The following is a 16,331-nucleotide window of genomic DNA, read 5'->3' on the forward strand; positions in this document are numbered from 1 at the left end:
CCTCCTTGTCCCGGCCTTCTTCTCTGCAGGCAAAGATGGTAAGTATACTATTTTCTTTTATTTTTTTATCTAATTTGTCTATTTGTTAAGCCTTCCAAAAAGGGTTTCCTCCGGAATGCTCGCTAGTAGAGATGTTTTTGAAAATGTACGCGTTGGTGGAGTGGTTACCATGTCTGCCTTACTGTTCTGAGATCAAGGGTTCAAGCGCCGCTTTTGTGTGTGGAGTTTGAATCCATTGCATGTTTTTTTTTTCCATTTTCTTCCCCATAAAGAAACATTATAGGCTAACTTTGCATAGTTTTATGGGGTAGGCTCCGGCACAGTTTTTTTTGCCATTGTAAGACATTTATTTTTCACTTAAATGAGCAACAATTAAGCAACAATCCTAAAAATGAAATGCAATTGCAAAGAGTTTAGGCAGGTTTGTTTACAAATTGGACCATAAGAGGTCACCCTTGTGCTGTAGGCTTTGTATGGGCGAGAAAACCACAAATGGCAGCTAGCCCGCCAGGTTTATAAAACACTGGAGGAAACCCTGCATTGGGTGAATACTGAAGTGCCATTGAAACGATTTCCTGACTATTTTCAAATGAACTTTTGTTTAGTTTGAATTTGGCACCTTTATCTATAGACCTCCTCATTCTACTGCTCTTCAGCATTGACTGACATTTTCCAGAGTTTTCATATTTTGACCCGTTTTTTTATGGACACAAAGACTTGTGCTGAGGCAGCTTATGAAGGGGTTCCAAAATTCCCATTTGTAACGTTTCCCACTTTTCACCAGTTTCTGAAAGCCTGCTGGCAGACAAGTTTGACGAATATGGCTACACGTTGATCGCGCCGAGGTAAGATGGAGCGTGTTTCATTCCCTAATTGACGCAACATTTATTTCACCGCCATCTCGGGTTTCCGTCTCGTTAATTACGCCGGCTGCTCCTTTTTTTTTTTGGCAGGGTCTACTGCAAGGACCTGACGCCTCCCGACAAGGACAAAAGTAACACGGAGTTCCTCATGGAGTTCAACAACTACATTGACACCAAGACGCCTAACGACCCAATGTGTGAGTCCCGACCGACGCTTGGCCCGCCGCTGACGTGCGCCATCAATAATACTTTGTCCCCGGGGGCCTGGGAGGGGGGGAAATAAGCCCAAAATGTGCTGATTCCGCTCTGTTCCCACCACGGCTTGATTTAAAAGTACATTATTTTAGGGGGGTATAAATGTATTGAGATTCTCAGAGTTGGTCCTTCTTATAAATGGAAGCATTTGTGGCAAAGTTTCAAGCCTTCCTTCACAAAAGAGCTTTTGGAAATTCTTTCATCGAGCTGATAATCCGCATTCCAAAATTCTTAGTAAAAACATACTGAAAATAACCGATGAATGTGCGAAAAATGATATGAATGGTGCAAAATAAGAATCCCCTGATCTAAACACCATCACTAGGCAAAAGGGAAAAATATCATTGGCAAACAATGAGTTGATATTTATTAAGCAAGTGAGTGTAAATGATAGTAGACCATAGTTTAGACCAATCGTGGATTTGAATGGATAACTTTATTCATCCCGTATTCGGGAAGTTTTGTTGTCGCAGTAGCAAGAGGGTGAGAATACAGACACACAAAAAGACATTTTAGACATAAATTGATAGTTAACAAGTAAGTTAATAAATAAATACATGAAATATATAAATAGATAAGCGTGTTGCTCAAATATATATATATATATACATACACATATATACATACACATATATTCATACACATTTATACATACACACATGTACATGCACATATATACAGATATATACATACACATGTATACATACATATATTATACATACACATATATACATACACATATATACATACACGTATATACACACATATATACCTACACATATATACATACACATAGATGTACATGCATGCATACGGTATCTTCCAATGTTATTTCATTTCTTGGGCTCAGATATGATTTAACTCAATTTCAATGCGATGCCTTTGGCTCGGCTTATTCCATAATGAGTCACGGCCACTCTCAAATACATCTGAACTTTAGCAGTTTGTCCAGGTGAGACATCTGGTCTAACCGTGCGTGACAAAGGCAAAGTTTTTCTAAAGTATTCCACCATCAGCATCAGCATTCCTTCCTCCATCACCTCCTTCATGTTGCACATTTGATGCAAACTCCAAAAATCTGACCATCACACGCCCAAGCAAACGCACATGTGTGAAGGAGGCCGGCCGGTCTAGATGTGAGACCCACACACCGCCAGTTAGGCCCTCCCCAATTACTTTGTGTTTGGTGACAAAGAGCAGGACGCGTCGGTCCGAGAGCAAATGCCGTTGCTGTAAAACGCCAATCGGGGCGAGCATTAATGAGCGCCCGCTTCGGCGTCGCCTTGTTTGTCAGCGTCGTCACGCCGATCCACTCCCCACCCAAAAAAACTGGCACTCCATTAAGTGATTACTTTCGCCGTTATTAACTGCGACTTTAACTGGGGGTAGGGAGGGGTTTGCTTCTCGCCACCGCGGTGGCGAAAAAGTGCGATTACATGGGGAATTCCTGAGCTGCCTTCAATAAAGGACCTGTAATAAAAAGCACCGCTGGCCAAGGGTTTGGGGATGGAGTGTTAGAGCAGCTGTTCTCTGAAGTGTGGGCCACGTTGCGAGGTGGCGGGGGGCTATCGGCCAGCCCCTGTGCTAATGGACTGGAGTGAGGCCTTCAAAGAAGAAGAAGAAGGGGGGAAAAAAGGCCGCTTTTATCGCCTGTTATGTTTGTCATGTGGTCTTGTCGGAGGTCCTGGAAAATTTGTTTCAGCGTGCGCATGTTTGCTTTGCTAAATCATAACGCATTGGCTTCCATTTAGTGGTGATAGAAAAATCAAATCGCATATCTGAGAGGGCAGAACGTTAAACCACAGAAGATGGGGACTATCCCGATTTCATGGCTGGTTTCATCGATTAAGTCATAGGCTAATTAGAGGTTCTTTAAACTCAAATGGCTGTGTAAATAGAAAAACTGAGCTCTTTCCCCGTCCCCGCTCGTCTTCTATATATCCCCCCGGTTTATTTTTCTTTCTGGCTTTATTTTTATTGCTTTTCCATCCGTTTTTTTTTCCACACATCATATTTCATTCCATGTTGGCCATCGATATTCGGAATGCATTTATTTAACACATTCCTGTAGATTGCCGCTACGTTCCGTCCCATTAAGTTTCCGAAAAAGCCCAAACTACAACATTCGACCCACCCCCCCTCCCTCGGCGTGCCCCCACAAAGACGGACAGTCAAATACATTACGTTTGACAAATTCTTGATCTGTCAGCAGACAGGCAGGCGTAAATGGTTTGGGCAGATGTGGCTGATGCTGTTTTTACTCTTTAGGTAACGTGGAACTGGTGAACCGATTGCTCCTGGATGCTGGCATCACTTCAGATCTCATCAAAACCTGGAAGGAGGATAAGCAACAGTAAGTACACCAGGACGGACGCCGCCGCCGCCATCGCCGTTGTTGCAGATTTTTTAGCTAACTTTGCATTTCTCAGACCCGGAGTCACGGCCAGATTTGTCGCCACGGATGGAGGAATCACCCGGGTTTACCCAAAAAGGTAGGACAACCTTCATTTAGCTCATCTAGCTTTAAAATGTACCGTATTTTCACGACTATAAGGCGCACCGCTTTATAAGGCGCACCCTCAATGAATGACATTTTTTGCCATATATAAGGCGCACTGTATTATAAGGTGCACTGTCTGTCTATTTTGGAGAAAATGTAAGACTTTTAAGTGCGCCTTATAGTGTTGAAAATACGGTAATTGCTATTGACTTCCAGGTATGAAGCACTCACTCACTACTTTACAGTCACCTCTAGAGCCAGCCATTGTTGATGTTTTGGATTTTTTTGTATAAAATCTTGCAGTGGGGGAGGAGCTATATGATGGAATATGTTGTAAACTAAGATGGCATCTGCATATTTAACAGTATTGAGTATTCAGTTCAGGCGTTTGTGTTTTTTAAATATCCGACAGTGGTGGTTTTATCGTTTTTGGTTTTCATTTTTTTCCATATATAAGGCGCACTGGATTATAAAGCGCACTGTCTATTTTGGAGAAAATTTAAGACTAAATTTATGACCTATTCCCCCAAAATGCCCCCCCACCCCAGTCTTGAAATGGTGACATTCCCCCAGCATGGCTTTTTTCTGCTGACTTTTCTGAGTTAAGATAGGATGTAGATCCCTGCTGTTGCTCACCATTTTCCACTCGCATGGAGTTTTTTGACCTTGTTTTCTTCTTCTTCCAAGCCGCATCATCCCCCAGGGCCAACCTTTTGAATCCAAAACAAATTAAAAGAATCCGGTCTGCTTAAATACTTATTTTTCTAGCGTAATTGCAAGAGAGAGCCAAACAAACGGTAGTTGTTTTAAGACGGATCCCTGAGGAACGCCTAATGAGAAAGGGCCTTTGAAAGTCATAATTCGAAGGACTTTATGAAGGACTTTGAGTCTAATTTTGCCTATTCCTAAACTTCTGACAGCGCTGGCTTGAACTGGAGAGAAAATGCAGAGACGTACGAGTCAAGCTTCTACAAACGCAGTTTAGACAACGGCCTGTACATCTTCACTACCACTCCATACCTCAGAGACAACAGTAAGTAGATAACAACTCATATTTTCTGCTTCTATACAATCAAAATTTGGTGAAAACTTCATTTTTTTCTTCTCATTTAGTGAGCGACGATTCTGTCCTGGTGAGCAGAGCCGTCAACCTCAAAATCGACAACGAACTACTCAAGCCGGCAGGTCAGAATAGGACAAAAAATCGCATTTTTTAGGCTTATTTTGAAGTGGCCTTGTTACCTGCCGTTAAACACTTTGTGATATTTCTTGTGACATGCCGCATATCAACATACCGACTCGCTCTGTGATCTTCGGCCAAGTTTTTTCCAAGAAACGCTCTTAGTTCAGAGACTAAAGTTGATTCCAGGGTTGGCCGTGATGGACTGAGTTTAAGTGTTTTATTTTCTTCCCTTCTTCATCCCCAGTGGTCGGTGTCAAGTTGGACATCAACACTTGGATGGAGAGCTTCATCAACATCACCATGAGGACCAACGTGAGTTGGAACAATGCTGTAAAAAAACGTGTAATAGCGTCAGACTGAATGTTTTCTTTTCGCAGTGTACAGAGGAAATCTGCGGCTGTAAACGCAACCATAGGGTGACATTTTGTTTTTTTCTGTTTTTTCTTTATGCACGCTCACGGCTTTTGTGTTCAAGCGTCTCCGTCTCATTGCAGAACATCGACTGTGTCCTTCTGGACGACGGCGGATTCCTGGTCATGTCCAACCGGGATGAATACGTCGATCAGGTATGAACACAAAAAGCACGTGTCTTGAGTCAGACGTAACTTTGCCGCGTTAAAGCCCCCAAAATTGCAATTCATGCCTGATTGATGCCTGACTGGACGTTTGGTCGCCGGTCAAATGTACTTAGATATGAAACAGTACTTAGATATTGAACAGTACTTAGATATTGAACAGTACTTAGATATTGAACAGTACTTAGATATTGAACAGTACTTAGATATTAAAAAGTACTTAGAGAGTAAACAGTACATAGATTGTAAGCAGTACTTAGATTGTAAGCAGTACTGAGATAGTAAGCATACTTAGATAGTAAGCAGTACGTAGATAGTAAGCACTACGTAGTTAGTAAGCAGTACTTAGATAGTAAGCAGTACTTAGATAGTAAGCAGTACTTGGATAATAAACAGTACTTGGATAATAAACAGTACTTCGATATTAAACAGTACTTCTATATTAAGCAGTACTTAGATATTAAGCAGTACTTAGATATTAAGCAGTACTTAGATATTAAGCAGTACTTAGATAGTAAGCAGTACTTAGATAGTAAGCAGTACTTAGATAGTAAGCAGTACTTAGATAGTAGACAGTACTTAGATAATAAACAGTACTTAGATAATAAACAGTACTTAGATAATAAACAGTACTTCGATATTAAACAGTGCTTCAATATTAAACAATACTTAGATATTAAACCCTCTTAGATATTAAACTCTCTTAGATATTAAACAGTACTTTGATATTAAACAGTACTTCAATATTAAACAGTACTTAGCAATTAAACAGTACCCCGATATTAAACTTCTCTCTTAGATATGAAACTCTCTCTCTCATGAATCTAATTGTGAGAGCTGGTTTCAACAGTAAACTCTCTGTCACCATTTGACCGGCGACCAAACGTCCAAGCACCGATGGATTAGAACAAAAAGGGGGAACGGAGTCCACCTGCCGTCTGAGCTAACGAGAAACCGCTGAAGTTTTGCGTGAATAAAAAGCAAATCCACAAGTAAACATAGGAAGCACACTAGTACAATTTCACTAATTTACCGACACAAAAGCGCCGTCAATTGGAAGCCAGCCAAAAGTGTAGCCGGTCTACCCCGACCCCATTACCCCCCGACCCCCCCTGCCGCGGTTTGCCTGAATGTTTTTTCATGTGTTGCCTAATCAGCGCCGAGCGTGCGCCGGATAAATCAGGCGCTCTCTGAAGTTTGGCAGCAGCACTAAAAGTTGTCGTTGGGGACGTCTCGGTGGGCTTCTCCCCGCCTCTTTTCGCGCCGCCTCCTCCCCCTTTTCTATCCCGGGGGTCCTCGGGGAGTCTGCGGGCCAACAGCGCGTCGACTGTTCATTCATTGGAGGCGTCGCGCACGTGCGGGGGTCCAAGGCAAAGATGTTTGGGTCACCTTAACGGATTACACCAAAGTCCATCAAGTAGTTGTTCGTCAAGGAAAACTAAACTTAACCTAAACCTCTTAGCCCAGGGGTAGGGAACCGATGGCTCTGGAGCCATATATGGCTCTTTCCATGGGTGCATATGGCGCTCCACTAACCTGAGAGGTCAAATATGCAGAGAAGTGAGTCCTGAATGCAACAATAGTAGCGACACTGGCTTTATACTGATTGATTAGCAACAGCATAACAAGGTTGTCAAAATAAGACTTTTTGTATCGTATTTTCACAACTATAAGGCACACTTAGAAGTCTTAAATTTTCTCCAAAATAGACAGTGCGCCTTATATTCCAGTGTGCCTTATATATGGAAAAAACAGATAACCAAAAACCAAAAACCACCACTGTCGGATATTAAAAAAAACACAAACGCCTGAACTGAAACAGTTAAATATGCCGTTGCCATCTTAGTTTACAAAATCTTCCATCACATAGCTCCTCTCCCACTGCAAGATTTTATACAAAAAAAATCCAAAACATCAACAATGGCTGGCTCCAGAGGTGACTGTGAAGTAGTGAGTGCTTTTACCTGGAAGTCAATAGCAATTACTGTATTTTCACCACTATAAGGCGCACTTAAGTATTAAATTTTCCAAAATAGACAGTGCGCCTTATAATATAATACAGTGCGCCTTATATGTGGAAAAAATGTCATTCATTGAGGGTGCGCCTTATAATGCGGTGCGCCTTATAGTCGTGAAAATATGGTATTTTGACTTTTCAATTCTGAGAATGGCTCTCAAAAAATCCTTAGAAAATGTGAATTGTTTATGGCTCTCTGTGTCAAAAAGGTACCCCAGAATAAAGTCCCGTAACAACATCCCGGTTGAAATGATTGCCAATGAGTTGATGTTCAAAAAAACTTGTAGAGTTGATGTTCTCTTCCTCCTCCTCTGCCTTTTGTTCAGATCGGTCGCTTTTTCGGAATGATCGACCCGGTTCTGATGATAAACCTGGTCAACTCATCACTCTTCACCTCCAAGAAGTCTTTCGACTACCAGTCGCTTTGCGATCCCGTCAAGGAGAGCAGGGCGGCGGCGGGCCTGCGTTCCGTTTACGTGGTGAGTCACAGCACTTTGCGCAATATCACCCACAAATAAAACAGCCACTAGCTACACATGCACAAACGTCAAGGAGCTATAAATTATGGCCGTTGGGCCGTTAGGTGGTCTCGCACACACTCGGTGTGTGTGATTGAACATGTCTGAAGACCACGTGACCGATTGGCTGCAAGGAGGTCCTCACATGTTAGCTGTATTATCAAAACGTCATGCAACCGCCAGCCTTTTATTCCAACTGTGTGTTGTTATCAGTTATGTTTTTTCTCTCTCCTGATTTAACATTGAATCTATCTCCTCCTTTTTAGCCCTCTGTCGCTGATATTTTAAATTTGGGCTGGTGGGCCACCGCTGCTACCTGGTGAGTCATTTTTATATTTCCAATTTTGCGTTCGTATAAAGCAGTGATTTTCAAACTTTTTTGGCCACCGCCCCCTTCACCGCCGGGCCAAAATGCCAACGCCCCCCTCTTTACCCCTTTCCAACGAACGAAGCTTAAATAAATAGAAGACAGGCGCCTCAGATATTATTCGCTAATTTCGTTTCTTTTAATAGACCAATGCGCAGTTCACCTCGAATCATAAAAATTGATAGCTGATGCATTAAGCCGGTCGCTGTGCGCATACGTCTGTGGTTAAGCGTTGCCGGCGCGCTATTGTGTGCTCCTCTGCGGCTGACTGGATGGTGGTGGTTTCCCCAGTCGCCTGCATCGACGATAAACTCGCGACAATTAGTGATATACGGTATATGCGCGCTGCTCGTGAGCGCTCGAGCAGACAACGTTTCTTGTTTCAATAAAGCTTGTTTTTTGTCGACTTTTTATTACAGACAATCAATTTTTCCGGTCTTTCTACAAACACCAACGTCACATTTTACTGTAATTGCTCCATCGCCCCCTTCACTATTTCAACGCCCCCCATTCGCCTGTTTATTCGTCAGCGCCCCCCTGAAAGTTCACACCGCCCCCCGGGGGGCGGTACCGCCCACTTTGAAAACCACTGGTATAAAGAACCCGGAACTGAATAAAACGGGCATCATCTGGCCCGCTAGGCCTTTTAATCCGGCCTGCTGACGTTGTCCAAAAATGTATTTATTTATTTATATTTTCTTTTTTTAAATGACATTTTAATATTTCTTAGTACATTCCTTTTGACTTTGTACTTTATACTTTTTACTTTAATGATGAGTGATGAGTATGTTAAAACTTTAGTCCTTTTTTTCAGTTTATGTTTCCTATGTACTGTTAACGGATGCACTTTTTTATCTGTATCATATCTTACGCTGGCCCATCTGTCAAATTTTTAAAGTCAATATGGCCCCCGGGCGGAAAAGTTTGCCCACCCCTGGACTAAAACATGAATTGTGAATCTTAATTAAAAAAAATTAACTTTTCTACGCATTTGCTCTTAGGTCCATCCTGCAACAATTGCTGGTCAGCATGACTTTCCCAAATTTCCTGCATGCAGGTGAATCTAAAATGGTTAAAATTCTCCAGCTTCTCCGTTTGTATCCAAAAATAACCGCAAAAAACTGAATCCACAGCGGAGATGGAGGAGGATACGTCGGATATCCTGCATAAAGAAGTGTGCATCACGGAGCAAACGCAGTACTATTTTGAAAGCGACGTCCTCTCCTTTAAAGGAACGCTGGACTGCGAGAACTGCTCCAGGTGAGGAACAATCTACCTTCAACTCAGTCACACACAAAAGCACATGCCATGGAAATGAAGTCAGGTCACTTGTGTGCGGAACGTCGCCCCACTTTGCCTATGCGTGCGCCGTTTTAATGCCCCCTGGTGCCGCCTAATGGAGTGCTTGACCCGCCGCGTTCCTGCACATTAGCCGCACACGTTTCCGCTTAACGAGCATCATTAAAAAACAAAAAAAAATGTAAAGCAGAGAAAGTCATTTGGGAACCTCTGACATGGAGATTTTGGTTGTGGCTGGATGGCACATTCCTGTCTAATTAGAGGTTTTTAACCCGTTAAAGGACAGTTAACATTAGTACATGTTTATCCAAAAATGTGCATTATCTTAACCAGAGTGGTTGTTTTTGTGGTAGGGAAATTGTTCTTTTGTTAAAATTGATTGGGCATCAAAGAGTGTGAGGCCACAGAAATTAAATCATAAATCAAAATGCATTTGAATTTATCAGTTTATTTGGATTTCAAATTCATTTTATATTATTCAGTATTATTTTTCTTTAATTTGACTAAGCCTGTGAATTATACAGTTTTTTTTCACTTTTGTTTTTCTCTGACCGCCATTTTTTTTTTTTTTTATTTTAGGCTATTGGTATCCAAAAACTTTGGCATAATACTGAGTTCTAGTCTGAAAAATACAGTCATCCTCTTTCCTATTTGGCCGAAAGTCAACATTGGCATCTTCCTTCACCTAAATGGCCATTTTCTACCCATTTTTCTTGTCATGTAGTATTTAATCCTTTCACAAGATAACAAAAAGCAAAGCTTAAGTGTCTAAGTGACCCAATTTGTTGAATTTCCAGACTGTATCACGCCGAGAAGCTTCCCGACACCAACCTGGTTTTCGTCATCTCCGACGCCAAAGACACCTGCTCGTCCTGCGAAGCCATGCCGCTGGTCCAAGACGAACAGCAGTGTATCCTCCCTCCTCCTCCTCCCACCCCCGATGGCCGTCTCGGAACAAACGCGTATGGAATTCAGCACTGGATATTCTTAACTTGACTCTTTTAGCCGACGGACCCGATCCCTGCGAGCTCGCTGGGAATCCTCGCTATCGGAAAGGCCCCGCCTTGTGCTTCGATAACAACCAGCACGTGAGTAGAAACCCGGATGCTTGTCATCTAACCAACTCCCATTTTATCTTTTGCTTGCTTGTTTTTCATTAATTAATTTTTTAATTCATCCGTTTTGTTTTTTTCAATCCTCAGTAGTACCCATCATTTAAAAAGTTCTGATTCCTTTTGGTATCAGTTTCTATCAGTTAGAGCAGAAGTGGGCAAACTTTTGAGCCTGGGGGGCCACATTGACTTTAAAAATTTGACGCCAGATGGGCCGGGTCAGTACAAGATACGATAACATGTAAAAAAGTGCATCCGTTAACAGTACATATGAAAGATAAACTGAAAAAAAGGACAAAAGTATTAACATACTCATCACTCATCAAGTAAAAAGTACAAAGTCTAAAAGGAATGTATTACGATTTTTTTTTTAAAGGTCGTTATAATAGAGTTGACCCTACATTAACCGCGATATTCGAGGGATTACTGTAGTGATAAACCAATTGATGAAAATATCTTTGGTTTGGGCGGCCATATTGTTAGGATAGCAGTTCCCATCCAAGTCAATGCATTGATATTCAAATTAAGTTTCATTTCCAGACCATTTTTTTTAATTTTTTTATTATTATTATTTTTTAATCATTATTAAAGCATCTGTTATTTACTCAGCAGTTGCCATTACAATGAAATACACAGTAGGAGGAAGAATGGATATCTATTGTCATCATTTTCATTGAAACAACAACAACAACTGACTCTAACCTGCTTGGCCTTGCCTTCAAATATCATTTCATTTTTTGTCATTTCGACTCATTCTGTCTTGTTTCCCGTCTGGCGATGGCCCGACCGCTTGTAGCGCCGACGTTATTGCTGCCGCCGCTTGTGTGCTTTGCTGGTTCAATCCATCTTTTCTCCCTACCACGCCCTGCCTCAAACCCCATAACAAGCCCCTATTTTTTAAACATATTGTCTGTTAATATCATGGCTGGCTTTGCATCTGTTCTCACTTTTCGGCTGATGTTTTCCCCTCATCATCTTGAACTACCAGCATGATTCCCTGCAAAATGCCAGCCTTCCTTGCCCATTCAGCAATTGGTAACATTTGCAAATGATCCAAATGTATCTAACTTATCCCAGGAGGAGGACGCCGACTGCGGTGACGCGTCTGGCTTGAGTCCTTCGCCATGGCTTGCCTTGACCCTTCAGGTGGCGCTATTCTCTGTCGTTTGGGGCGACGGGCTTTACGCCGTCCCGTCGTGACCTGCCTCGGCCGCCCGGCCGGCCCCGTCGCCATCTTTCCACCAGCATGCCTCAGAATGACGATCAACAAGAAATTGAGCCGAGAACTCTCGGACGGTACACGTGGATGGCGCCCATTTTCAGCAGGAAATTGCCTTGTTGGAGTGAGTTGAGGAACGTCAGTCTTATTCAACTACACACTGGTCTACTTTTAAGGCATAGAATGGTCTTGGCTTCCAACTTTTGCCACATTGCTGGTAATCTTTAAGTTTTTTTGGTCTGGATTCTTCTCCTCTTCTAAAAAAAAAGTCTCTGGAACTTGTTTACTTCATGCTTTTGGTTAAAAACCTGAATCCTCAGCCTTCTTCCTTCTGGACTTCTCAGATTTGAAAAGTGTCACCCATACGTCTCAACCAATCGGGACGAACTGAAAACTTTCTCTGGTACCGTGTACTCAATGCCATTCTGTTATTTACTGCAGGTTTGATAGCGATTTCTGCACTTTTTGTGTACCTACACTGGATTTCATGTCCTGTTTGCGGAACTAACAACGTCATATATGATGCAAATGGAGTCTTTTATTGGTTCTGGGCTTGTGGTGGGATTTTCTTTTTGAAGTGTGAGGCTGTTCACACTGTTTTCATCATGAACTGCGCCCCAAAAAACTCAATTCTGACTTCAAACTGCTGCAAAAAGCTGGTTTTAATGCCTGGACGTTTTAAACGTGGTCTTGACTATTTCTCCCGCTTCGATGTATGGAAACTGCCGTCAAACTAACAAGTCTTGCACTTTATAATTCAGCCATAATATTGCGCTTGCAGTGGAACTAGTGTGGTTGTGTTTTACAATTGTGGAAAGGGAAAAAGTGCCATAATCCAAGTCTCTGCTTTCCCAATTGCAAACTTTATGCAAGGTGGCGACATTGAGTCTTGCAGAACGATCAGCTGTTACTGCCTTGGTTCTCTCTTTTGGGGGGGATGGCATCGACTTTCATTTGATCAAATTCGATGCTAATAATTGACATGCCAATTGAAGTTTTTCCCATGCCGACGACTGTCTTTTCACGGGTTGGCGTGTGTGTGTGTGTGTGTGTGTGTTTTGTGTCTTATCTGTGTATGCTAGCATCAGATTTTTATTTCAGGCTACGTCCATAGGTATATTTTAATAATGGCGTTGTGATTATTGCGGTTTTGGAGTGTCTGCAATAGAAAAAAAACATTTTTTTTGCTAACTATGCCAGTGAAAAATTCAAAAATGTGTGGACGTAGTCTTTAACTTCCCTGGATTGTGCTTTAAAATGTTGCACTAAAGTGGAACTTGTGGGAAAACATTATAATTTGTACAAAACCAACGTTTGGGTCAAATTGCGTGTTCATCTGTGTGCAAATATTGAGAATAAAATTTTATGACAGTCAACTTCTGTCATGAAGTTCTTTTTAGAACAATCTCCACCATGTTGGATTTGTGAAGGTCTAAATTGACACCAATACGCCAAGAATTTTAATCGTTTTCAGCATCCGCCATTGCAGCTGTGGCAGTAATAGAAAAAAACAATTAAAAAAAACGTGTCAAGTTGCAGTTTTATGGCGCACATTAAAAATAGAGGAGCATGCTGTGAGTAGAAATAATAAGAATAATAATTATACACTCATTGGGGACATTTTAAACGTGACCAATCACTGTCTTATATTGAAAATTGTAGACATTTTTCAGACTTTTTTGTTTTGTTTTAGATATTAAAATCTCTCATGAATATAATTTTGAGAGCTGGTTTAAACAGTACTTCAATATTTAACAGTACTTCGATATTTAACAGTACTTCGATATTTAAAAGTACTTCGATATGAAACAGTACTTCGATATTCAGCAGTACTTCGATATTCAGCAGTACTTCGATATTCTGCAGTACTTCCATATTAAACAGTCCTTCGATATTAAACAGTACTTCGATTCTAAACAGTACTTCGATTCTAAACAGTACTTCGATTCTAAACAGTACTTCGATTCTAAACAGTACATCGATTCTAAACAGCACTTCGATTCTAAACGGTACTTGGATATTAAACAGCACTTGGATATTAAACAGTATTTGGATATTAAACAGTATTTGGATATTAAACAGTACTTGGATATTAAACAGTACTTGAATATTAAACTCTCTCTCATGAATATAATTTTGAGAGCTGGTTTCAACAGTAAACTCTCTATCACCTTAAGACCGGGGACCAAAAGACCTGGCGACCAAAACACCATCGACCAAACGTCCGAGCCCCCTTCCCACTCCCCCTAGTTGTCCCCCTTTTCCTAGAGTACAGTAAGCAAGATAGAAAGATTTAAGGAGCGCAGTACTTTCTTGTTTCCAATCGATCTCCTTGACTTTTTTTCCCTGGCTTGTCCAAAAGTGTTATTCCATGTCTTCCACGGATGACTTGCGATGTCAACAGCACATGCTAGATTTCCTGCCCAGGGAGGGGGTTGCTCTGGATTTTGCGTCTGCTAAGGAGACGCCTCCCTCGCTCGCTCGCTCGCTCGCCGGCGGCGGCGTGCTCGGGATTGTTATCCCAAGTCGGCCTTCTGATTGATATCTAGCCAGGCGTCCCACTGGGAGCGTCTCTTACGCTAAATACGAAAAGGCTTATTATGCAAAGCAATGGCTTTAGCTAGGTTCTCATTAGAGGCGCCGTGTTTATTTTTGCAGGCAGTTTAATCATTCCATCTGATGAAAATGGCACTTTTACACGCATTTCAGAAAATGCCTGAAATCAAGTGCTTGAGGAGCATTTTGAATTTATCCAAATTATTTCAGAGGAATGTTTTTTGTTGGAAAAAATCCACAAAAATGTATAAAAACAATTATTGAAAAGGGCAATGGGATCTGAAATGATGGATAGGACATTTAATGGTAGCCCAAAGGAAAATTTAAGCACCCTTGTGAGGATAAGCAGATTTTTTTAATGTTCAGACAACTCTGATTATGCAAATTGGTTCTGAAACATATTTTTTGAGATCTCTGTCCATTTAAGGAAAAATAATAAATAATAGAGTAAGCATCATTCCTGTTTGAAAGGGGATCATTAGTTTTTTTTTGCAACATTCAATGTGCTGGCTTGAAACCTTGAAAACATTTATTAAGTTATTTTAGTGTGACAGCCTTATTCCAATTTGATCTGCAGTTGAATGCTGGAATTTAGGTCACGTATGGATTTGTCATCATTACTCAAAACTTGGATTTGGGTTTAGGAATTCTTATTGTGACAAACTGATTACATTTTAATTGTCATTTGGATACAAAATGATTGATCTGGAGAATGTAGCCTTGCTATGACCAAATCAATCGTTTATTTCTCTTGGCTGTAAACCCTGTCATTTTTTTTCTTATTTTTTTCAGAGCCAAAGACCTCCACGCTATTGTTCCACGTCGACCAGCGTTGCGAGTGTCTTATGAGCTTAGTGAGAACACCTCGCTTCAGGCATTTCTTTGGCTCGCCCACAAAAGCCAATCACAAGTGGCCTAATAAATATCTCGTGATAGTCTGGCGGCCCTGAGGGGTTTGTCCCTATAGTTCGAGGGAGGGCAGGATTTGATATGTTTAGAATACGTTTTACCGCCACGACACGTTGGCCCATTAAGCGTCGTAGCCCCAAGGCTGAGGGATGTCTTTTGGTCCTTATCTTTTTTGTTTTAGTCTCAGGGTATACGGTTACCTTACTTAGGAGTAGGAGGGGCTTAAAAGCAAAAGTTTGGCATTCCAGTAAGCACCCAGAAGTGTTCGTGTCAACTTCATCTAAATAACACTTTACTCACTCTGCAGATGCACGTTAATTGTAATTGTTACAAGGTTTGACGGTTATTTTGGGCTAAAAAAAGGCGAGCTCCGTGTGAAGCTATTTTCTCTTTTAACGGGAATAACAACTTTGATCCAGATAGTCAGCATAATTCATCTTTGATGTGGTTTTTTGAGTCAGTGTAATCACCTGTTTTTTGGAGGCTCATGTGAAATGTATTTTGGGACATTTTTGGGGGATTTAGTTTTATGATCAAAGGCCCAATTTGTGCTTGACTTCAAGATGAATGCATCCATCGATTCAGACCAAAATGTGTCATTTATATACGCGTTGAAGCACGTAAATGTTTGTTCCGAGATCAGGTTTATAGCGGATTGCAAGTGTGGAAACTTTACGAGGTCAGACCTCAAACCTGCAGTCAAATTTAAGTGTTTCAAAGTTGCAGATGTTCTACCAAAACAAAGTTGTTCTCTCCTAACGAGCCCTTGACACGGTACTTGTGTCTGGGTGCACAAAAAGTAATCAAGAACTACAAAAAGCTGCTATCAAATGGTGATCATGCAGAATGAATGTTATTTTATATGTCCAAAACACATTTGGCTGTTGTGTACAATTCCATCATTTTTTTTCCCCAGCCAGAACACAATTCTGGTTGTGACATCACAACCAGAATTGAT

At 41.3% G+C, this 16,331-nt stretch overlaps 1 protein-coding gene across 1 annotated transcript in view; it reads left to right on the forward strand.

Moving 5' to 3' along the window:
* The window catches only part of LOC144181337 (voltage-dependent calcium channel subunit alpha-2/delta-1-like), a 36,863-nt gene extending 23,579 nt beyond the window's left edge, over positions 1-13,284 (forward strand). Inside the window, exons 23-38 of the mRNA XM_077709738.1 lie at positions 785-845; positions 954-1,060; positions 3,387-3,471; positions 3,548-3,610; positions 4,539-4,651; positions 4,732-4,803; positions 5,046-5,113; positions 5,179-5,217; positions 5,296-5,367; positions 7,720-7,872; positions 8,178-8,230; positions 9,280-9,335; positions 9,412-9,538; positions 10,375-10,487; positions 10,583-10,665; positions 11,767-13,284. Coding sequence (XP_077565864.1) covers positions 785-845; positions 954-1,060; positions 3,387-3,471; positions 3,548-3,610; positions 4,539-4,651; positions 4,732-4,803; positions 5,046-5,113; positions 5,179-5,217; positions 5,296-5,367; positions 7,720-7,872; positions 8,178-8,230; positions 9,280-9,335; positions 9,412-9,538; positions 10,375-10,487; positions 10,583-10,665; positions 11,767-11,889 — 1,388 coding nt within the window. The 3' untranslated portion in view covers positions 11,890-13,284. The remainder of the gene's footprint in view (positions 1-784; positions 846-953; positions 1,061-3,386; positions 3,472-3,547; positions 3,611-4,538; positions 4,652-4,731; positions 4,804-5,045; positions 5,114-5,178; positions 5,218-5,295; positions 5,368-7,719; positions 7,873-8,177; positions 8,231-9,279; positions 9,336-9,411; positions 9,539-10,374; positions 10,488-10,582; positions 10,666-11,766) is intronic.
* The last annotated feature ends 3,047 nt before the right edge of the window (positions 13,285-16,331 follow it).

Source organism: Stigmatopora nigra, chromosome 23 (genome assembly GCF_051989575.1).
Source record: "Stigmatopora nigra isolate UIUO_SnigA chromosome 23, RoL_Snig_1.1, whole genome shotgun sequence".
In the NCBI taxonomy this organism is placed as follows: Eukaryota; Metazoa; Chordata; class Actinopteri; order Syngnathiformes; family Syngnathidae; genus Stigmatopora; species Stigmatopora nigra.